This window comes from Pristiophorus japonicus, chromosome 3 (assembly GCF_044704955.1).
Source record: "Pristiophorus japonicus isolate sPriJap1 chromosome 3, sPriJap1.hap1, whole genome shotgun sequence".
NCBI classification, from domain to species: Eukaryota; Metazoa; Chordata; class Chondrichthyes; family Pristiophoridae; genus Pristiophorus; species Pristiophorus japonicus.
In genome coordinates this window covers 270,975,337-270,998,278 of record NC_091979.1, presented here as the reverse complement: position 1 = coordinate 270,998,278, position 22,942 = coordinate 270,975,337, and the positions used below count along the sequence as shown (strand labels likewise).

General features: G+C 42.5%; 2 protein-coding genes and 1 long non-coding RNA gene across 3 annotated transcripts in view; 2 read left to right on the top strand and 1 right to left on the bottom strand.

Moving 5' to 3' along the window:
* The window catches only part of LOC139260287 (zinc finger protein Pegasus-like), a 23,487-nt gene extending 15,295 nt beyond the window's left edge, over positions 1-8,192 (top strand). Inside the window, exons 3-4 of the mRNA XM_070876714.1 lie at positions 3,865-4,047; positions 7,220-8,192. Coding sequence (XP_070732815.1) covers positions 3,865-4,047; positions 7,220-8,154 — 1,118 coding nt within the window. The 3' untranslated portion in view covers positions 8,155-8,192. The remainder of the gene's footprint in view (positions 1-3,864; positions 4,048-7,219) is intronic.
* LOC139260290 (uncharacterized) lies at positions 7,322-22,942 on the bottom strand. The gene is made up of 3 exons (XR_011592760.1): positions 22,292-22,942; positions 15,089-15,159; positions 7,322-7,717 (listed from the first exon to the last, which is right to left on the bottom strand). It is a non-coding gene; the product is annotated as an uncharacterized lncRNA (long non-coding RNA).
* Positions 22,414-22,942, top strand: part of LOC139260288 (zinc finger protein Pegasus-like) — a 29,594-nt gene continuing 29,065 nt past the window's right edge. Inside the window, exon 1 of the mRNA XM_070876716.1 lies at positions 22,414-22,656. The gene's annotated coding sequence lies outside the window, so the exon portion shown is untranslated. The remainder of the gene's footprint in view (positions 22,657-22,942) is intronic.

Genomic DNA, 22,942 nt, shown 5'->3' with positions numbered 1-22,942 from the left:
AGAACCCTGCGGTACCCCACTAGTCACTGCCTGCCATTCCGAAAAGTACCCATTTACTCCTACTCTTTGCTTCCTGTCTGACAACCAGTTCTCAATCCACGTCAGCACACTACCCCCAATCCCATGTGCTTTAACTTTGCACATTAATCTCCTGTGTGGGACCTTGTCGAAAGCCTTCTGAAAGTCCAAATATACCACATCAACTGGTACTCCTTTGTCCACTTTATTGGAAACATCCTCAAAAAATTCCAGAAGATTTGTCAAGCATGATCTCCCTTTTACAAATCCATGCTGACTTGGACCTATCATGTCACCATTTTCCAAATGCGCTGCTATGACATCCTTAATAATTGATTCCATCATTTTACCCACTACTGAGGTCAGGCTGACCGGTCTATAATTCCCTGCTTTCTCTCTCCCTCCTTTTTTAAAAAGTGGGGTTACATTGGCTACCCTCCACTCGATAGGAACTGATCCAGAGTCAATGGAATGTTGGAAAATGAATGTCAATGCATCCGCTATTTCCAAGGCCACCTCCTTAACTACTCTGGGATGCAGTCCATCAGGCCCTGGGGATTTATCGGCCTTCAATCCCATCAATTTCCCCAACACAATTTCCCGACTAATAAAGATTTCTCTCAGTTCCTCCTCCTTAATAGACCCTCTGACCACTTTTATATCCGGAAGGTTGTTTGTGTCCTCCTTAGTGAATACTGAACCAAAGTACTTGTTCAATTGGTCTGCCATTTCTTTGTTCCCCGTTATGACTTCCCCTGATTCTGACTGCAGGGGACCTACGTTTGTCTTTACTAACCTCTTTCTCTTTACATACCTATAGAAACTTTTGCAATCCGCCTTAATGTTCCCTGCAAGCTTCTTCTCGTACTCCATTTTCCCTACCCTAATCAAACCCTTTGTCCTCCTCTGCTGAGTTCTAAATTTCTCCCAGTCCCCAGGTTCGCTGCTATTTCTGGCCAATTTGTATGCCACCTCCTTGGCTTTAATACTATCCCTGATTTCCCTAGATAGCCACGGTTGAGCCACCTTCCCTTTTTTATTTTTACGCCAGACAGGAATGTACAATTGTTGTAATTCATCCATGCGTTCTCTAAATGTCTGCCATTGCCCATCCACAGTCAACCCCTTAAGTATCATTAGCCAATCTATCTTAGCCAATTCATGCCTCATACCTTCAAAGTTACCCTTCTTTAAGTTCTGGACCATGGTCTCTGAATTAACTGTTTCATTCTCCATCCTAATGCAGAATTCCACCATATTATGGTCACTCTTCCCCAAGGGGCCTCGCACAATGAGATTGCTAATTAATCCTCTCTCATTACACAACACCCAGTCTAAGATGGCCTCCCCCCTAGTTGGTTCCTCGACATATTGGTCTAGAAAACCATCCCTTATGCATTCCAGGAAATCTTCCTCCACCGTATTGCTTCCAGTTTGGCTAGCCCAATCTATGTGCATATTAAAGTCACCCATTATAACTGCTGTACCTTTATTGCATGCACTCCTAATTTCCTGTTTGATGCCCTCCCCAACATCACTACTACTGTTTGGAGGTCTGTACACAACTCCCACTAACGATTTTTGCCCTTTAGTGTTCTGCAGCTCTACCCATATAGATTCCACATCATCCAAGCTAATGTCTTTCCTAACTATTGCATTAATCTCCTCTTTAACCAGCAATGCTACCCCACCTCCTTTTCCTTTTATTCTATCCTTCCTGAATGTTGAATACCCCTGGATGTTGAGTTCCCAGCCCTGATCATCCTGGAGCCACGTCTCCGTAATCCCAATCACATCATATTTGTTAACATCTATTTGCACAATTAATTCATCCACCTTATTGCGGATACTCCTTGCATTAAGACACAAAGCCTTCAGGCTTGCTTTTTTAACACCCTTTGTCCTTTTAGAATTTTGCTGTACAGTGGCCCTTTTTGTTCTTTGCCTTGGGTTTCTCTGCCCTCCACTTTTCCTCATCTCCTTTCTGTCTTTTGTTTTTGCCTCCTTTTTGTCTCCCTCTGTCTCCCTGTATAGGTTCCCATCCCCCTGCAATATTAGTTTAACTCCTCCCCAACAGCACTAGCAAACACTCCCCCTAGGACATTGGTTCCGGACCTGCCCAGGTGCAGACCGTCCGGTTTGTACTGGTCCCACCTCCCCCAGAACCGGTTCCAATGCCCCAAGAATTTGAATCCCTCCCTGCTGCACCACTGCTCAAGCCATGTATTCATCTGCGCTATCCTGCGATTCCTACTCTGACTAGCACGTGGCACTGGTAGCAATCCCGAGATTACTACTTTTGAGGTCAATCTACTGGTCAGGTGGGCAGAGCAGTGGCAAATGGAATTTAATTCGGAGAAGTGTGAGGTAATGCACTTTTGGAGAGCTAATAAGGAAAGGGTATACACATTAAGCAGTCGGTCACTTAATAGTGTAGATAAACAAAGGGACCTTGGTGCTTGTCTGCAGATCCCTGAAAGTAGCAGGCCAGGTGGTTAAGAAGGCATATGGAATGCTTGCCTTTATTGGCCGAGACATAGAATATCAGAGCAGGGAGGTTATGCTTAAATTGTATAATACTTTGGTTTGGCCACAACTAGAGTAATAGTTCTGGTCGCCGTATTATAGGAAGGACGTGATTGCACTAGAGAGGGTGCAGAGGAGATTTACTAGGATGCTGCCTGGAATGGAGAATCTTAGTTATGAGGACAGATTGGATAGGCTGGGTTTGTTCTCATTGGAACAGAGGCGGTTGAGAGGAGCCCTCATTGAGGTGTACAAAATTTTGAGGCGCCTGGATATAGTGGATAGCAAGGGCCTATTTCCATTGGTGGGGTCGATTACGAGGGGGCATAGTTTTAAGATGGTTGGTGGAAGGCTCAGAGGGGAGGGGGGGCTTCTTCACGCAGTGTTGTGGGGGTCTGGAACTCTACCTGGAAGAGTGGTGGATGCAGAAACCCTCAGCACATTTAAAAGATGGTTGGATTGGCACTTAAACTGTTGTAACCTGCAGGATCAAGGACCTAGTGCTGGTAACTAGGATTAGACTGGATAATCTCTTGTTGGCCGGTGCAGATATGATTGTAAGTACTGCAGGGAATCGAATACGGCCAGGGTGATCTCCTGGACTAGTTTCGATCACCTGGATGGGTCCGAGAGGAATTTGCCCAGATTTCTTTTTCTCCTCAAATTGGCCTGGGTTTTTAAATCTGGTTTTTGCCTCTCCCAGACTCCGGTTGGGGTGGAGTGTAGAATGTTTCAGTCATCATAGGCAGTCCTGCGAAATCAAGGAAGACTGGCTTCCACTCTAAAAGTGAGTTCTTGGGTGACTGAACAGTCCAATATGGGAATTACAATCTCTGTCACAGGTGTGGGGCGGACTGGTTGGGCTGAGTGCTCTTTACCTTTTCGTCATTGTTCATAGGTTTATATGTAACCTTCAGGGCTGCTGACCGAGGTCCATGCGGCTCTTTGTCGGCCGGCACGGACACGATGGACCGAAATGGCCTCCTTCTGCACTGTAAATTTCTGTTTCTATTGCTATTTGTTGTCCATTTTATAGTTATACCCACTGGTTTATAGTGAATAATGAGCTCCAATTCCATTTTTTATCAGGAATTGTATTCTGTAATTCAGTCCAGTTTTTTGTAAAAACCTCAACGGTGGCCTTGGTTATTTATATTGTGTTTTTATATACGTGCGTGTATGTGTGTATATAATACACCTCAGATATTCTATGGTCTATTAGTATTGCTTTATTTTTGTTTGTAATCTTATTTTGGACTACTTACAATTTATAAAAAAAAAAAATGTTTTAATAGTCAATACTGTTGTTTTTATTTGCAGCTGGGACAATAAATCATCAAAATGGAATTCACCATGCTTCCGTTGAAGTTTCTCTTGATGATGGCTCTGGAATGATAGGGGAAGGGCCAGAAAGAACAGCAGATGGAAAGCTGAAGTGTCAGTATTGTAACTATGCTAGCAAAGGGATAGCGCGACTGATGGAGCATACCAGAATGCACACAGGTAATAGACTATGTACAGCAGATTAGCTTACACAATTAAGTATCAACTATAGAGTTGTAGTGTTTGAGCTCATCAGAGAACTAGTTAGATGAAATAGTGAGTCTACCCACATGCAATTGATACAAGGCCCTGAAACATCTTCCATCAATTCCTACACATTGTTGAATTTAGTATTCCCTCCTAGCTAATATCCCTGTTGTTAAACATTTTACGTGAAAACAAAATGCTCAAAAACAATGTAAAAATGTTAAAGCTAACTGCACCCTTTTAATAGTTGAATTTTAAAAGAAATATTGATGGTGACAGTCCTGTTTTCAAAAATCCTGTGATATTTAAAAGATTTTTTTAAAGTCTAGTTTACACCAAATGTTCTATTTTGGGTGATTTTTAATGTTCCTGAAGTATGCTATTTACATTATCACTTCTCATATTCAGAGTGAAACTCTGACTTAAGTGCAGGATAGATTCATGCTCTCTAGCAACTGGATTGAGACTGCATAAATTCACTTCACCAAAGATCATTTCAGCTAGTTCACTCAATCTGGCTTGGATACACTCTGTTCCTCGAGGTGAAAAGACATTATGCTAATCTGCAGCATCGTTGATAATGATACCAATTCTTTATGCACAGAGGGGTAGGGTACAGTTGCGTTTACAATGCATTCTAGCTAGCATATTTTCATGGCTTTATGCTGCATAATGAACCACAATGTTTTATTTTTGTTGTAAGCCAAAATTTATCTGTAATATACAATAGTCTGGGAATGCAAGCTGACTGGAATTCATTACAGTAGGAATAGATTATATATTTGGGTTACTGGAGAGCATTGGATCTCTACAGAATTAAAGACTTAGGGTTTTTCCATTTGTGCTATTCAAAGTGTAATTGACAGGAATAGATCCCAAATTGTCCATTTTGAGGTCATGTGATGATGGGGAAGGGAATGAAATCTAAAACATCCAACAAAAAAGTATAATTTTTAATAAAAAATGAAGCCATACAAGTTGCTCTTGGATACATTGGTCTGGATTTTGGTGTCAGCGGCAAAGGTACGATGCTCGCCATTCACTACGCTGAAGGCTGCCCACAAAGTTTTGATGAGCTTTTGAGCAGCAACTTGTGCTATTTAGAGATCATTTCCAGCATGGCGCCCTCTCCAGGTGATCTGTGGTCTCTGAGCAGGTCAAGAAACAGTGAAGTTCTTTAACCAATCAGATGAAGAATCCTCATTGAGACTCGCAGTCTAAAACAGGAAGTGGATATCATATTTAATTCAATGTAAAATCATGTACAGAAAGTGAGATTAAGATTGGATTGAGAGAGAGATAAGAGACAGAAAATGTTGTTTTTTTAAACCTTCAACACTAATGAAATGCTGAAGGAATGAGACTCTTTCACATGTAAAATTACATTTTCAGGGCTAGAGAGGTTGCATGGCAGTAATTATCACATCACGGCGTTAAAAATTCACATTTCCGAATGCACCAACCCTAACTTTTTCAGACGTGTCTAGTGAGTAAGTACCACAACATCTCACGTCATTACATTGATTTCAAGGCCAAGTCTATCGTCCGGGACTTTTACAGCACAGCCTGTGGATGAATGGGATATCCCTGATAGCAACTTCTGGATTTCTGTGTTTAAATGCGGACGGCGGAAGTTGCCGCCGGATTTACACCGCAATAATGGTGAGCGCTTTTAGCTTTGCCATTATTCTCAATGCAAAATCTGGGCCATTATGTAGTCATTTTTTAAAATCTGTTTTGTATATTAAATTGTCACAGTTAATTGCTACTATATGCCTCCCTTTGGTGAAATAGAGAGCATCTGTGTAGGTACTTTCAGCTGAGGGGGTTAAAAATTGCTTCTGAAGATCCTTCCTTTCTCTTTAGTTTCCATTTTTGTTTTACAAAACCTCTGAATACTGGGGAAAGAGGAAAGGAATTGTTCATCATCATCATCATCATCATCGGTGGTCCCTCGTATCGATGATGACTTGCTTCCACGCCAAAAAGGGATGAGTTCACAGGTGTTTCAATGAAAGACCTAATATTCCAGGTCCCGAACTACATCCTGAAGAGTGGAAGATGCCTGTGCATGGATTTTTTTAAAAGTGTGCTGTTCATGATTGTAGTGACACCAGTGATAGGAAGATGATGTTCCCTGAAGGGACCTGTACTGTGCTATTTACTGATGTGTAGGGCATGCAGTTATAAACATGAATAATTGAAAATAACTAATTACAGGCTAGGTGTGGTGTTAGTACTTATCAATTAGTCCAAGACATGTATTTTCCTTGTTCAGCAATTCTCCTAACTTGTCAAAAAAAACATTGGATAAGAATTGTCTTCTATCCAAAACTGTATGCAATTAGATGTTGAGCGTGATTTTTATTGTGAAAAGTAACTACATTTATTCTGTGTTGCTATTGTGGGAATAATTTTGTTTAATTTGTTGCACATTTCCTGCTCAAAATGAAGTTCTTTATAATGTGGTCACACTGGGACTATAGTTTTTAAATGGTACATGATTCTAGTAGTCATGTGTGATGTGTCCATTTTTGACTGGGCTACTCGGCTGAGATCACTGCAGAATGAAAAATAGCCTTGGTAAAGCATGAGATGCTGACGTGCTGCTCACACTGATAAGTATATTATCTATCAACTTTTAAAGTTTTTTTTTCCTTTCCCCTTTCCTGAATACAATGATTCTGCTGGAGTGCAATTCGATTGGTGCCCATGGAATCGCATCTCATCCAAGTGTTAATTCTTTGTATGAGCCTAGTCGGGTCATGTTGACCAACCGACTGGCCCTCTCTTTACATCTCCATATACTTGCACTTTCCAGCATGGGTCACTGGATAACAATGAAGAATGGTAATCCTGGCCATTTTTTTTTCTTTCTTTCTTCCTTCCTAGCCCAACAACATACAGGTCATTTATACTGGCCCAGCTGAGATCAGCTAACTCAGCACTGACAAAAATCAATCTTGGAAGTGTTGGTCTGCTTGGCTCAGTATCAGATACCCACTGAACTATTTGGGGAGCTGAATGGTATTTGTATTCATTTCCCACCTAAAGGAAGATTCTTTGAAAGATAAAACAAAAATATTTTTTTTTAAGTGGAGAGGAAAACTAGACAAACTTTGTTGATCTGTTTTTTCTGATGCAGGTGAGAAGCCCCACAGATGCCATCTATGTCCATTTGCTTCAGCTTATGAGCGTCACCTTGAAGCACATATGCGTTCACATAGAGGTGAAAAACCATATAAATGTGAGCTTTGCTCCTTCCGCTGCAGTGATCAAAGTAATTTATCCCACCATCGCAGACGCAGACATAAACTTCTTCCTCTGAAAGGACGCAGGACATCACTGACCAATAAGAGAATGATGGGAATTTTGCAGAAAAAGTCCAGCTACTCCCTGAGTTATGGAAGAAGACCTCTGATTAATTTCAGTCCCCCTCCCATGTTGGTGCAGAAGACAGATTACCTTGATGAGTTTTCTCATAACATCTCGGCTGAATCTTATGAGGGTCTGACAAAAGCACAGACTGGTGGGATCTCGAGGGACGTACAGGACATGATGGTTGATAATCCATTAAACCAGCTTTCTGCCTTAGCTGGCCAGCTTTCCAGCCTTGCACATGATGACCAAGCTCCAGCATCGTCTGATGTGGTAACATGCAGGGATGAAAAACCATACGTAATACAGCAACAGTCTATAGCACCGATAGTTACCACTGTAGTTTCTAGTGTGGCTCAAAGCTCATCCAATGCTAGCCCTGATAGACATCCTATGCATAATCAGAGAAACTTTAGTCCTATGGCAGGCCCCCATAGTGAGCGCAGTGCACATATGAGCTCACCCTGCATGACGAACAGCCAACCTAGCACTCCTGCTCCTCCAATTCAAGTCCAGGATCCCCAGCTTCTGCATCACTGCCAACACTGTGACATGTATTTTGCAGACAATATCCTTTATACTATTCACATGGGGTGCCATGGTTATGAGAACCCATTTCAGTGTAACATATGTGGATGCAAATGTAAAAACCAATATGACTTTGCTTGTCATTTTGCCAGGGGTCAGCATAAGCAAATTTAATGTTTTGTATTAATAAAGCATTTAAAAATTAATTAAAATTAATCTTGTTTTTTTTTAAATGGTAACGTATCACACACAATTCTTTGTAAAACTATAATGAAAGTCAAATTAGTTTGCAACCCATTTGTTTAAAGGAAACTTAATATATACAATAGAATAATGAATTTTTCTCTCCTTTTGCATTTTCCAGGTTGCCAATGTCCTAATTATCTCCATTGCTTGCTCTATCATTTCTGTGCTTAGAAACATGAATGGACTATTAAACATATGTACAAGACTAAGTGAGAGTTGATTGAAAATATAAACAATTGCAGATGAAACAAACAAAAAGGATGATAAGAAAATGGTTTACTTTTCTTCAATTTATTCCACCTAAAGGGGCTGACGCATGGTGCAATGTGATTCTACTTCCGAGTGGCTCGTTCAAAACACGACCATTTTGGCAAGCTATTTTATGGGGTGGGGAGCAATCACACCCAAGATGGATTCTGTCCACATGCATGCTTTCCATCATATGTCACTGGAATGGGAAGCACTCGATGTTTTCATCCATATCATGACACCACTTCCCAGTGTCTAGTCTTGGGATGCTGAGGCCAGTTGTAGCATCCCTGTTGCTGACCTTGCTAAAATTCATAGAAATAAAATATTTATTTTAAAAGTGCCTATTTTAGGTTTCAGTAGTGCCAGTAGTTAATATTCAGTAAATATTTGGATGTTCCATTAATATTTTTTAATTCTGTTTTATAAATCAGTCTTTTTTTACAGTATTTTTCTTATAAACCTACTTTATTGGAGCATTTGAAAAAACTTTTCTGTATTATACAGAGATGCCTGTCTCTATGTAGTTTTACATTAAATATTCCTCCATTTATTTAAAAAAAAAAGTATTTTTGCTCTTCATTTTGCAGGTACCATAGGCTCTGATCCCCACCCAGTCTTTATCAAGAGTTCCATTCTCTTGGGGTTTGCCAATGCTGTTATCTAGCCACCAGATGATCATCAAGTAGTGAAAGTTGCCTTCTTTCCTTGGGAAATGTCTGAACTTTTCAGCTGTTCCTGACAAAGAGCAGGAACTCGTGTAAAGAATTGATGAGAATCTGTATCATGCCACATCAACCTAATGAGTTTATCCTGGGCCAGCTTGATTCTATTTGATTTTGTTTTCCCTTCTATATTAAATAAATTAAAAGTATTTCTATACTGCTTGTTTGTTCTTTGCCTTGGTTATCCTGCACCAAGCAGTATAGCAGGCAGCTGAGATTATACTAACTGCCTTGGAGAGGGGAGGAAGCATATTTACTTCAATATGTGTATGCAGTCGCTGCTCAAAAGCATGTGTTGAAATTTCTAATGATAGAAGACAGTAGGTAGGTTCAGCCTTTTTTCTTTATTGATTTATTGAATAGCTGTACAATAATAACTTTTATTTATACAGGTATAGCACCTTTAACGTAGTACAATGTCCCAAGGCACTTCACAACAGTGTTACAAGACAAATGATCACTTGAATCTTTTTTTACAAGGATCGGTGATGGGACCACTGTTGCTCACCATTTACATGATTTGGACTTGAATCGGAAGTACAGAACTAGGGGCCATAAATATAAGATAGTCACAAATCAATCCAATGGGCAATTCGGGAACAACTTATTTATCCTGAAAGAGGTTAGAATGTAGAACTCGCTACCACAAAGAGTAGTTGAGGTGAATACCTTTGATACATTTAAAGGGAAGCTTGATAAACACATGAGGGAGTAAGGAATAGAAGGATATACTGATGGGGTTAGATGAAGAGGTGGGAGGAGGCCCATGTGGAGCATAAACATCGGCATAGACATGTTGGGCCAAATGGCCTGTTTCTGTGCTGTTAATATTTTGAATCATAAACAGAACTAGTGGAGATGACAGCATTTTTCATTGATGTCAAACTGATAATTTCAGCAAAATCAGAACTATTACATGTGTTAATGTGGTGCAAACCTATGCTGTATGACAAATTGTGCAGTGGAACTGCTGGAGTATTCCCAATACCAACACAAATCTATACATATTTTCATGTACAAATTATGTTTAATATGTTAACATTTGGAAGAACAGGAAATTCTAGCTTTTTTAAAAAACTGAGCATAGACTTGAGTCTTTTGGTCAAGTGCAGCAATTACAGGTACCAGCTGTTCAGATCCATAACAAATATTACCACTAGTTTTGTTTCTGGGTGTAAAACAGAAAACCATTTTATTGAGGTTAGGCAGTTTGATATTCCCTTGTAACTGGAAGAGGTGCTTTGAAATTCAAAATGTTTGCAATTGAACCATTTTGTAGTTTAGAAGAAGCTTGAACTGAAAGCAGCTATTAGACCTTTCTATGCAAGTGTCAACAATAATTTGCATATTGTTGCACCTTTTATGAAAGAATTAGTCCAAGGTGTTTCACAACAGGTGTAAGTAAATGAACTCTCGGCCAAGAAGGGAAAGATTAGAAGGGGTGACTGAAATCTTGGTTGAAGGGATGCTCTGCCAATAATGGACAAAGGGAGATAGGAAGCACAGAAGGTTGGAGTCAGGAATGGAGTATTTGGGAGGCAGATATATGACTGACGAGATTGCAGAGATGGGATGGGTTGAGGACAAGCATGGATGTATAGACAAGGATGAAGATTTTAAATTTTGTTTGTTAGGAGGTGAAGTGCCAATGTAGGTCATTACGGATGGAGATAATGTGCTAGTGGAACAGGCTACACGTGCCAGGGTTTTGGACAAGTTGAAGTTTATAGATGAACAACGGGAAACCAGCAAGGAGATTGTTAAAATAAGGGGCAAGAAAGGCATGCAGAGAGGTTACACTGATATAGATATGGAGGTGGACAATGTTGTGGAGGTGGAAATAAAGGGTCTTGGTGATGGATAGATGAGGTTTAAAGCTCAGTCCATGGTTAAATGGGATGCCGTGGTTGCGAATGAACTGGTTTGGCATGAGGGAGTGGCAGAGAGGGATGGAGTTTATGGTGAAGACGAGAAACAAGTTGAATGAGGAGATTATGACTCATCCAAGACTTCTTGCTGCCAGACAGCACAAAGGTAGTCCAGGAGTTGAGAGAAATAATGTTGCTGAAGGGCAGCAAGTAAATGAGGAAGGAGCCAGGGGACACCTTTGGAGCACTCTGAAGGTGAAATGAGAGGGAAGAGAAGCTAGTGAGAGACACTCTGGCTACATTCAGATACGAATGGAACCGTACAAGGGCAACTTCACCAAGCTGGATGACTAGAGGCTTTGGAGGAAGATGGTGTAGTTAACTATCAAGTGCTGTGGAAAATACAAGGAGGGGTTCGACCACAGAGGATGTATTTCTTCACTTTGCCTGAGGAATACAAACCATTGATTATGTTGGCTAGCATGGGGGGTCAAGGAGGGGAGTTGACTTTGGTTGGGGGCTGGGGGTGGTTACAGGAAGAGAGGAGAATCAATTGTCTAAGTGGTGGGTTTTATTAAGATTGGAGGGGAATATAGAGAACGAACTGTAGAAATACAATGACTAGAGTGGGTAAGAGGCTGAGGGTGACAGATCAGCCATGATATTAAATGGTGGCGCAGGCTCGAGTGGCCAAATTGCCTACTTCTGCTCCTATTTATGTTCTAATGAAGTGGCTTAGGCAGCCCTATGGATTGTCTTGATCTTGGAGAAAATAAATTCCATGAGTTCCTCACACTTGGTGTTTGAGCTAAGGGTAAAGGGGGGTGGGGTTAAGGGAAGTAGTTAGTTGTACAAAATAAAGCATAGGGTTGTCTTTGCCCTCCCAAGATAATCCTAGAGTAGTGGGTGTTTTTGTTTAAAATTGAAGTATGGTTGACATGGGCAAGCCAAATCTGCAGCTTGATTACTAGACCAGCTGTATGTTTAAGTTCGCATCTCTCTGACTTGGAATGCAGGACGAGCAACAGGGATGGGGATAGTGATCTGCTTAAAAACAATGACGTTGAAGACAAGAGGCAAAGGAGCAGTTAAACAGATTGACATCGGCTGAGATGTCATGATGGGTGGAGGGTGGAAGGCGAGAGTTGGTATTTTATGAGCATCATTTCGTGGAACTAAGTGCGTACATATTGCAAAGATTGTGGTAGCAACACAAACACTGGATTTAACAAAAAAAAATTACAAATTTATATTTTGTTGTGGTGGTCACAGACTTGTATATCAAGCAGTCTTCCTAACTGTACTGTAGTGGAACCAGTAATATTTTGTGACAAATGTATAGCATTTAGCTGAAGGGTTTGGATTAGTGAGGATGTTGACCAAATCCTGCTCACCCATCACCCCTGTGCTCGCTAACCCAAATTGGCTTCTGGTTAAGCAACGTCTCGATTTCAAAATTCTCATCCTTATTTTCAAATCCCTCCATGGTCTCGCCCCATCTTATCTGTAATCTCCTCCAGACCAATAACCCCCTCGAGATATCTGCGCTCCTCTAATTCTGCCCTCTTGAGCATCCCTGATTATAATCTCTCAACCATTGGTGGCCATGCCTTCTGTTACTTGGGTCCCAAGCTCTATAACTCTCAGCCTAAACCCCTCTCTCCTCTTTTAAGACGCTCTTTAAAACCTACCTCTTTGGTCACCTGCACAAATTTCTACTTATGTGGCTCGGTGTTGAATTTTTTAATCTCAATGCTCTTGTGAAGTGATGTTTCACTATGTTAAAGGCGCTAAATAAATGTGTTGTTGCATTTGGTAAACTTTTTCCTTATCCACACCCTCAAACATTGGGATACCCAGTTTAAGGAAGTGCCTGAGCATTTCATATACAAGGTAACTTGACTTGGTAAGTTTCTATTACCAACAATAGTAATCAGCCCCATTACTATTATAGATACATTTATTAAAACTCAATGTGCTGAATGAGAGGATGATACTGAGCATGCTCTTTTGGGGCTGGTGGGGGTGGCGGGGGAAGCAAGAGGGGGTGAGCACAGGTCATGCATCTCCATAAAAAGGGAAAATCAGAAGTCTTGTGAAGCTGCTCTTGTAGATCTCCTGAGTGAGGCCTGAGAGCACATTGCTCATCAGTCCTAAAAGGGAAGAATTTATAAATACTAACAAAATTATTGTTACCAGCCTCTCCCTCTTTTTAAAAAATACTTCCCTGCTATTTTCGGACTGAATCTTAAATTCTAATATCTTAATATTCTTTCAAAACTAAAGCTGTTTTTCATCAAACACCTTGAACTTTTTCTTCTACAAAGTATCCTCTACAAAATGGAAAGTTTTGACTGCTAAAGGTATCTTAAAACTACAGATGGTTCAAGAAATGTACCAAAATGCATGATGCCAGATGAAACTAGGATGTAGAAAGATGTGAATTGTAAGTCTATATGGTAAAATTGTTAAATCCAAAAGGAACAGGAAGTTAGAGTATACAAAATTCTAGTTTTTTTGCTTCAAGTTAAACAAACTAGAAAATACATTGAAGTTGTAACACAGAAACAGGCCAATAGGCCAAACCAGCCCATGCCCATCTCCCTTCATCCAATGTAATCCTGAATGTTGATAAAAGTTTCTGCCTCAACCACTACCCCTGGAAGTGAATTCCACAATCTCAACTCTGAAGAAGTTTCTCCTGCCTTCTGTTCTAATCATTTACATTTAATCTTTTATTTATGGCCCCTCATTCTATGTCCCTTCACTATCGGAAACAGCCTACTTTTATCTACCCTGTCCCATCCTTGCATAATAGACTTCTATCATATCACTCCATAAACTGTTGTAATGAAAAAAAGACCCAATTTTAAGTCTTAATATTTACTTTTCCTCATATCAAGCAGTACCCTACCGAATCGCCATTGTATCCTCTCAAACCTCAATATTCTTCCTGTAGAATGGAGCCTAATATTGCAGTTCTCTAACTGAAATCTTAAGGTTTATCTAGGCTCGTCATTACCTCTTGCTTTTATATTCTATACCTTGTGATAATTAAATTATGCAGTTAATGTGATGGCAAAAAGTGTATGTTAAATTGGAAAGAATAAAGAATCTGATTTGATCCATGGTTGATAAACATTTTTTCTGCCCAAGCAGGTGGCCATTAAATTTATTCTATATATTGCACCAGGGAATTTATAATTCAATACCTGAAGATATGTTACTGCTTTAAGATTATTTAACAAGTCTTCAGAATCCTGTTGCCAATGAAGGAGGTGTTGTATCTACATCTCTAACATTCTGTGGTTCAGTCTTGCTGTCAGGAGTAAGGTTCCTAAAACCTAGATTGAAGGCACTAATTCCTTTCTCCCCTATACAAGACATACCACAATTTTGCTTGGTAATTCAACTTGGGAGGTAATGTCATGCTGTAAAGTGTAAATGTCAGCAAAATACATTTATATACCTCGTATCTTTTGAAATTATCCTGACCTTCCCCCTTGTATTCACTATGAAACTTGACCATTTCTAAATTTGCATTTTATTAGTATAACATTGAGATGTTTGTTCAGTATGTTTAATTCTTGAATCTCCATTGTTTCATTTCTTCACAGGATATCCTCCAGTATGGTCAGCCAGGAGAGAACCCTAACTGACTGACTAGATGAGACTGAAGTGAAATGAACTGGACAATGTGACTTTTTTGCCCTGAGTTGGAATACTTTGCTTCTGTGCAGTGGCCTGCTAAGAATTGACTAAAATAACCTAGCTACATATAACCAGATTTCAAATGGTAGCAAACCTGAGACTTGGACCTACTAATAGGAGTCAAGCACTCCACTACTGAAGGTAGTGGACTAGCAGTAGGCTGCAGACAGTGATGCCCAGCAGTATTAATTTCTCAGCAATTTTATACCAATACATGTACATTTTCTATATGAAATGAAGTTTTATGACTACCTGTTAAAATATTAATCTTGAAGCACCAGAAAATTTTGTTTTGTTAGGCTACCTTACCTATGGTATTTCAAGTAATTTGAACCAGGAAAATATTTCGGTGGGAACCAATATGCCGCTTCTATTTTACCCTGTAAAAGAAATGATCAATGACGATATTGAATTATTTATCTCATACCATTGGATGAGTCTCCTTTTAATCCACTGTTACATAAGCATTTTTTCTTATTGAACAAGGATTTTGGAATGTTGGTAGAAACTTAAAAAAAATCTTAGTGTCTATTGGATAATGCTTTCAAATGCAAGCAGCAATTTTCTCCCATTTCTGGTTCAGTATAGGGAAACACAGCAGCCAGTCTGCACCTGAGAAAAGTCCCACAACCAGCAATGAGATAACAGACAATCTGTTTTAATTATGTTGATTTAAGGGATAAATAATGGCCAGGACAGCAGGCAAATTCCCCTGCTCTTTTTCCAATAATGCCATGGGATCTTTTTAATCCACACAAGGGGGCAGATGGGTCCTTTTTCAATGCATCTTAGAGAAAATGGAAATGGGGCTGGGAAATGATTAGAAATCATTGGAATCAGCCAAATTAAAGTAATTTAGATAGATTAGAATAATTGTAGCTATAATTGTTTTGACTAAAATGGAGTGACTTCGGATGGTAATAAAAGTGCACTGTTTGTCACTTTTTGGACACACTTTTGCATTTTCTATTATAAATTCCAATATCCATATTTCCCATTCAATTTTCCTATACAGGAATTGATGTCAATGCAATTGCATGATATGGCCACTGGATGGCTCTTGAACAAATTTTTCAACTTTCCGAGCTCATCATCTTTTTGACATTGCATTCTTGTCATACTCAGCTGATTCCTTTTTCACCCAATACTTTTTTTTTTACATAGAATGTACAGCACAGAAACTGGCCATCAGACCCAACAGGTCTGTGCTGATGTTTATGCTCTGAGTCTCCTCCCACCCAGTAATGTTTCCCCCAATTTTGTTTTGGGTACGCAGCCCATTCAACGTTTCGCACATGTGCAAAATGCCACATTTGAAAAGCTGGTCCTGGACAGCTAGAGGGAAATTTGCCTATCAACATTATTGTGTTCCTAACACAGATGAGACTGCACACAGGGAGGTTAAAGTAACAGTGACCTCAGTCTTTATTAAGACACTCCAGAGTGAGGAACAGGCCTTAGGGGCTGGCTTATAATCAATGCTCCCAAGGGATGCTGGGATCCCTTGGGACTTCAGGGGATGCACTCCCTGGTGGGAGTTCATGCTTTACAGATACACATCACTTTTTCTCCTTTCCCTCTCCCTCCCCCCCCCTCCCCCCCCAAAGTCAAAGTGAAAACTTTACAAAGTGAGGCAGTCGGGAGTCTTTCTTCCCCTGGTGGACCGCCTCGGTACAAATGTCTGTTCTGGTGGGTTGGCTGTGCCCTTGCTGGGCTGGCGTATTGTTGGCCCTGCAGGACTGCAAGGTGAGCCTGGCCTTACTGGGCTGTTGGGTGTGATGGATTCAATTTCCTGGTCCAGCGTGGTGTCGTTGATCCTTCAGGCGTGTGTTGTGGGCTCAAAAAAGGTGGTGTCTGCTGTGGGTTGTTCAGGGCAGTCTGTGAACCGCAGCCTCATTTGGTCCAGGTGCTTTCTGCAAATTTATCCATTGTCTAGTTTGACTTTTAGTGTCCCCCTCCCCTTTTGTAGGGGGCACTTGTCAAAATTTATGATTTTATAGACCAAAAAAAAATCACAAAAAAAACAAAAAAAAAAGTTAAACCCCCCCCCCCCCCAAAAAAAACAAAGAAAATGGCAGTTGAAAAATGTTTGGAGTGTCCCCCAGATTGGGGGGCACTTGACTTAACTGGTTAATTTTGTCTCCTATTAAGAGTTGTCTAGTTTGACTACAACCACCCTACTCCCTTCTTTAGCTATCTCAGTGCCCGCGATCCACTTGGGACCATGTCCATAGTTTAGCACATACACAGGGTCATTCGGATCAATTTCCCGTGACACAGTGGCGTGACCATCGGTTACATTTTGTTGCTGCTGCCTGCTCTCTACCTGATCATGCAGGTTAGGGTGAACCAGCGAGAGTCTGGTTTTAAGTGTCCTTTTCATGAGTAGCTCAGCCAGGGGCACCCCTGTGAGCAAGTGGGGTCTCGTGCGGTAGCTGAGCAGTACTCGGGACAGGCGGGTTTGGAGTGAGCCTTCTGTGACTCGTTTAAGCCTCTGTTTGATTGTACTGCCTGCTCTGCCTACCTATTGGAGGCTGGTTTAAACGGGGCCGAGGTGACATGTTTGATCCCATTGCTGGTCATGAATTCTTTAAATTTGGCACTGGTGAAACATGGCCTGTTGCCACTGACCAGTATGTCAGGCAGGCTGTAGGTGGCAAACATGGCCCTCAAGCTTTCAATAGTGGCGATGGCAGTGCTTCCCAACATTTTTCAAAATGGATTGAATGTGAAATAAGCATCCACCACCACCAGAAACATTTTACCGAGAAACGGGCCCGCATAGTCTACATAGATCCTTGACCATGGTCTGGAGGGCCAGGATCACAAACTTCGTGGTGCCTCTCTGGGCGCGTTGCTCAACTGAGCACACACGCTGCATTGCCGTGCACAGGACTCAGTCAGAGTCGATACCAGGCCACCACGCGTGGGATCTGGCTGTCGCTTTCATCATTACTATACCCGGGTGTGTGCTGTGGAGATCAGAGATGAACGTCTCCCTGCCCTTTTTGGATAGCACTATGCGGTTACCCCACAATAGGCAGTCTGCCTCAATGGACAGTGATATGTCCTTGCTATACAGTATAAATGCACACGAGACCTATACTTGAGAGAAGGTCACTCTGTGACCAGTTACCTTTATTACCAAGACCTCAAGTGATGAAGGTTGGTGCAGCTTCCCCTTTTATTCCTGAAAGTCCAGGTTAGGAGTGTCTCCCACAAGTTCACCCCCTTGTGGTCAATATTCTCAAGGTGTACAACTTAGGTCAGCTTATACATGGGTTACAATGATAGTTGAATACATGACAGACAACTCGTCCTTTCACCGCTGAACGGCTTGATTAGCTCTTGCATTTCAGCGGGGATGCTGGCCCAGCTCCCATGCCGTATGCAGTTTTTTTACTAGGGACAGCAGAGGATCTTGGCTGGTTCAAGTACTAATCTGGCGGGCCGTGACATGGGATTTATCATTTTCAAACGCTTCCAGGACCATCAACAAGTCTGCAGGCTGCGCCATTTCCACCCGTGGTGGGCAATGGTAGCCGACAGAGCATCCGCACAGTTCTCGGTGCCTGGCCTGTGGCAGATGGTAGATGGTATAGTTATAGGCTGAGAGTGCGAGTGCCCACCTTTGTATGCAGGCTGAGGCATTAGTATTTATCCCCTTGTTTTCAGCGAACAGGGATAGGAAGGACTTGTGATCGGTTTCCAGCTCAAATTTGAGGCCAAACAGGTACTGATGAATTTTCTTTACCCTGAACACACATGCTAATGCCTCTTTCTCAATCATGCTGTAGGCCCTCTCTGCCTTAGACAAGCTCCTGGAGGCATAGGTGACAGGTTGCAACTTCCCCGCAACGTTAGCTTGTAATACACACCTGACTCCGTACGACAATGTATTACATGCTAGCACAAGTCTTTTACACGGGTTATACAATATAAGCAGCTTGTTGGAGCATAAAATGTTTCTGGCTTTCTCGAAAGCAATTACTTGTTTTTTTTTTCCCCCATACCCAGTTCTCACCTTTATACAATAACACATGTAGGGGCTCTAAGAGGGTGCTTAACCCCGGTAAGAAGTTATCAAAATAGTTGAGTCCCAGGAACGACCGCAGCTCCGTGACGTTGTGTGGCCTGGGCGCGTTCCTGATAGCCTCTGTCTTGGCGCCTGTGGGCCGAATGCCGTCCACCGCGATCTTTCTCCCCAAAAACTCCACTTCTGTTGCTATGAAGACGCATTTCGACCTCTTCAGCTGCAGCCCTACGCGATCCAGTCACTGGAGGCCCTCCTCCAGGTTTTGTAGGTGCTCGACGGTGTCCCAACCCGTGACCAATATGTCGTCCTGAAAAACCACTGTGCGTGGTACTGACTTGAGTAGGCTCTCCATGTTTCTCTGGAAGATCGCTGCAGCCAACCGAATTCCAAACTGGCATCTGTTGTAGATGAACAGTCCCTTGTGCATGTTGATGCAGGTGAGGCCCTTCGAAGACTCCTCCAGCTCCTGCGTCATGTAGGCCGAAGACAGGTCAAGCTTGGTGAACGTCTTGCTTTCTGCCAGCATCGCAAATAGGTCGACTGCCTTAGGTAGCGGTTATTGGTCCTGTAGCGAGATACGATTAATAGTTACTTTTATAATCGCCGCAAATCCTGACCGTGCCATCACTTTTGAGTACTGGAACAATCGGGCTGGCCCATTCACTGAATTCCACTGGAGAGATGATGCCCTCACATTGCAGCCTGTCCAGCTCAATTTCCACTCTCTACCTCATCATGTGAGGTACCGCTCGCGCTTTGTGGTGAATGGGTCATGCCTCTAGGACCAAGTGGATCTGCACCTTCGCCCCGGAAAAGTTTCCAATGTCTGGCTCAAAAAGGGAAGGAAATTTGTTAAGAACCTGTTTACATGAGGCCTTATCGACATGTGATAGCACTCGGATGTCATCCCAGTTCCAGCGGATTTTGCCCAGCCAGCACCTTCCAAGTAGTGTGGGGCCATCGTCCGGGACAATCCAGAGTGGCAGTTAGTGCACCGTGCCCTCATAGGTGACCTTGACCATAGCGCTGCCCAGGATAGTGATAAGCTCTTTGGTGTACGTTCTCAGTTTCGTGTGGATGGGGCTCAGGGCTAGTCTGAGTACCTTGTTGCACCACAGTCTCTCAAACATCTTTTTACTCATGATGGATTGGCTAGCGCCAGTGTCCAGTTCCATGGCTATGGGTAAGCCATTCAATTTTACATTTAGCATTATAGGTGGACATTTCTTCGAAAATGTGCGCACCCCGTGTATTTCAGCATCCGCCTCCTCTCTCTGAGGCTTGAAATTGCTTTGATCCACCATGGACCGATCTTCCTCTGCCATGTGGCGGTTAGCAGGTTTTGCAGAGCTTACAGCTCGTCTGCAAGCTCGTTGGAGGTGTCCCTTTATTCCAAAGCTCTTGCAAACATACCCTTTGAAGCGGCATGAATAGGCTGAATGGAAACCTCCACAATGCAACAAGATGTGAATTGCCTTGCATTCATCTTTTGTTGCGGACTCAGTCATTTGGGTCACCTGAGACCTGCTGGCAGTTGCAGACTCGTGGTTTCTGCCCTGTTCATTTCTGCTCACAAACACAGTTCCAGTTAATTTATGAACATTGCTAGCACTTGTGTGCTGAGAGACTTGTTTGGTGTTATCACTAGTGGACATAAACGCCAGTGCTATCACAATGGCCTTAGTGAGGGTCGGTGTCTCTACAGTCAAAAGTTTTCGTAGGATGGTCTTGTGGCCAATGCCCAGTACAAAAAAAGTCTTTGAGCATTTGCTGCAGGTAGCCATCAAACTCACATTGTCCTGCAAGTCACCTTAGCTCGGCGACGTAGCTCGCCACTTCCTGACCTTCAGATCGCTGGCACGTGTAGAACCGATACCTCGCCATCAGCACGCTCTCCCTCAGGTTAAGATGCTCCTGAACCAGTGTACACAGCTCCTCATACGACTTATCTGTGGGTTTCACCGGAGCCAGAAGATTCTTCATGAGGCTGTAGGTCGGTGCCCCGCGGACCGTGAGGAGGACCGCTCTCCTTTTTGCAGCGCTTCCTTCTCCGTCCAGCTCATTGGCTACAAAGTACTGGTCTAGCCGTTCGACATAGGCTTTCCAGTCCTCACCGTCCGAGAACTTCTCCAGGATGCCCACAGTTTGCTGCATCTTTGCGTTGGATTCGTATTCTCGTCGCCAGTTGTTGTGTTCCAAACACAGATGAGACTGCACACAGTGAGATTACAGTAACAGTGACCTTAGTCTTTATTAAGACACTCCAGAGTGAGGAACAGGCCTTAGGAGCCAGCTTATATACAGTGCTCCCAAAGGATGCTGGGACTTCAGGGAATGCACTCCCTGGTGGCGGAACATGGGAGTGCATGCTTTACAGATACACAACAAACATAACCTATTCCTTTCCCCCTCATGTACTTATCTAGCTTCTCCTTAAATACACCTCTACTATGCAGTAGTGTGTACTACATTCTAACCAATGAGTAAAGAAATTGCTCCTGAATTCCTTATTGTTACGGTACCTAATTTTTGAGTCTCCACAAGTCTACCCTATAAAACCCTTTCATAATTTTAAAGACCTCTATCAGGTCACCCCTCAACCTTCCCTTTTCTAGAAATTGCTAAGGGCCGAGTTCTGGAACAGCACTACCCAGCATAGGCAGCACCTAGATGTGGACCAATGTTCTCACACAGAGTAACAATGTCAATTACTTGTAGTTAACTTCTACCCAATAACTTAACTACATTTTTACATGACTTGTTAAATTGCTGTGCACACTTATGCTAACAGTAGAGATCCAGCTTATTTAACATTGTGGTTTATTTTCTCCATCTGTATTCAAATAATTAAAAGTATGAAAGGTGCCTGGAAGCCCACAAGCATGAGGATAAGAGGGAAATGGGAGTCCAGAGGCATTAAGTTAGCACTGTTGTCCCAATGCCGGAGGAATCTGAACCCTTCCCTCCTACATTATCTCTCCAGCCAGGTATTTACCCCCTTGTCTTGTTATTCTTATACTGACTAGTACTTGGTACTGAGAATAATCCTGAGATTGCCACCCTCAAGGTCCTACTCTTTTAAACTGTCTCTTAATTGCAGAAATCCCCTTTGCAGGAGGTCTACTTTATTTTTCTTGCGTCATTGATTTTAACATAAATCATACCTTCTGACTGTTCCCCTTCCCTCTCCAAAATGTTTGTACCCCTCTGCGATAGCCCTTACAATGGCCCCAGGGAGGCAACACATAATTTAGGACTCGCCGTTATGGCTGTAAAACTGTCTATCTATACACTCGCCACATTTTAGGGTTTTTAAGCAGTTGGGTGGGCAGTACTAAATTTAGTCAGCAAGTTCAATCATGGGTCTGGTAGAACGACAGAACCGGTAATCCAATCGAATACCAAAAATGTAAAAGGCACTCGGGTGCCCAGGAAGTACATTCTCCGTTTAGTGTTTCACGCTTTCTGAAGTCTACCTGTAATCCAAAAAGTGAAAGCTCATCAATACAGCGAGTACGTCAGTCTCATCACCATGAAAACCGCTCCCTCGCCGCGATTGGGCCTGTCGTTTCTAGGGTGACAGTTTCCGTGGGGACTCGTTAAACCGCCGCACTGAGTCCTCCTTCCCCGAACTCTGACCCCCGCTTTTGTTCGGCGTTCGGCTGCTCGCTCCAGCTTCCAGCGAAGGTTCGGCCGAATAAAAAAGGAATTTAAATTTTGTAAAAATTCGTTAATAACTCGCCACCCACCATGCAGCTCGTCGCGTTCAACGCGCCGTCTGCACCTCCGCCAGGATGTTACTCTGGATAGAGGTGTTTTCCGGGTGCACGGCAATTGGAAGGTAAGCAAACGGAGAATATAAATTTTAAAAAAAACAGAAAATGCTGGAAAACCACTCAGCGGGTCAGGCAGCAGCTGTGGAAAGAGAATCAGAGCTAACGCTTCGGGTCGACGTCCTTTTCGATCGGTAGATGTTGAGCTGGTGTCGGGGCAGGCCGCGCGGCGCGACGGTTTAACGGGAAGCGCCGCTCGCTAGCCTTGTAACAGTGCTCCGGCACTCCGGTTGCGGGAAGCAATGGGACCTCTGCCTGTCCTCCTCCCAATCGCGGACGCGGTTGCTTTTTCTT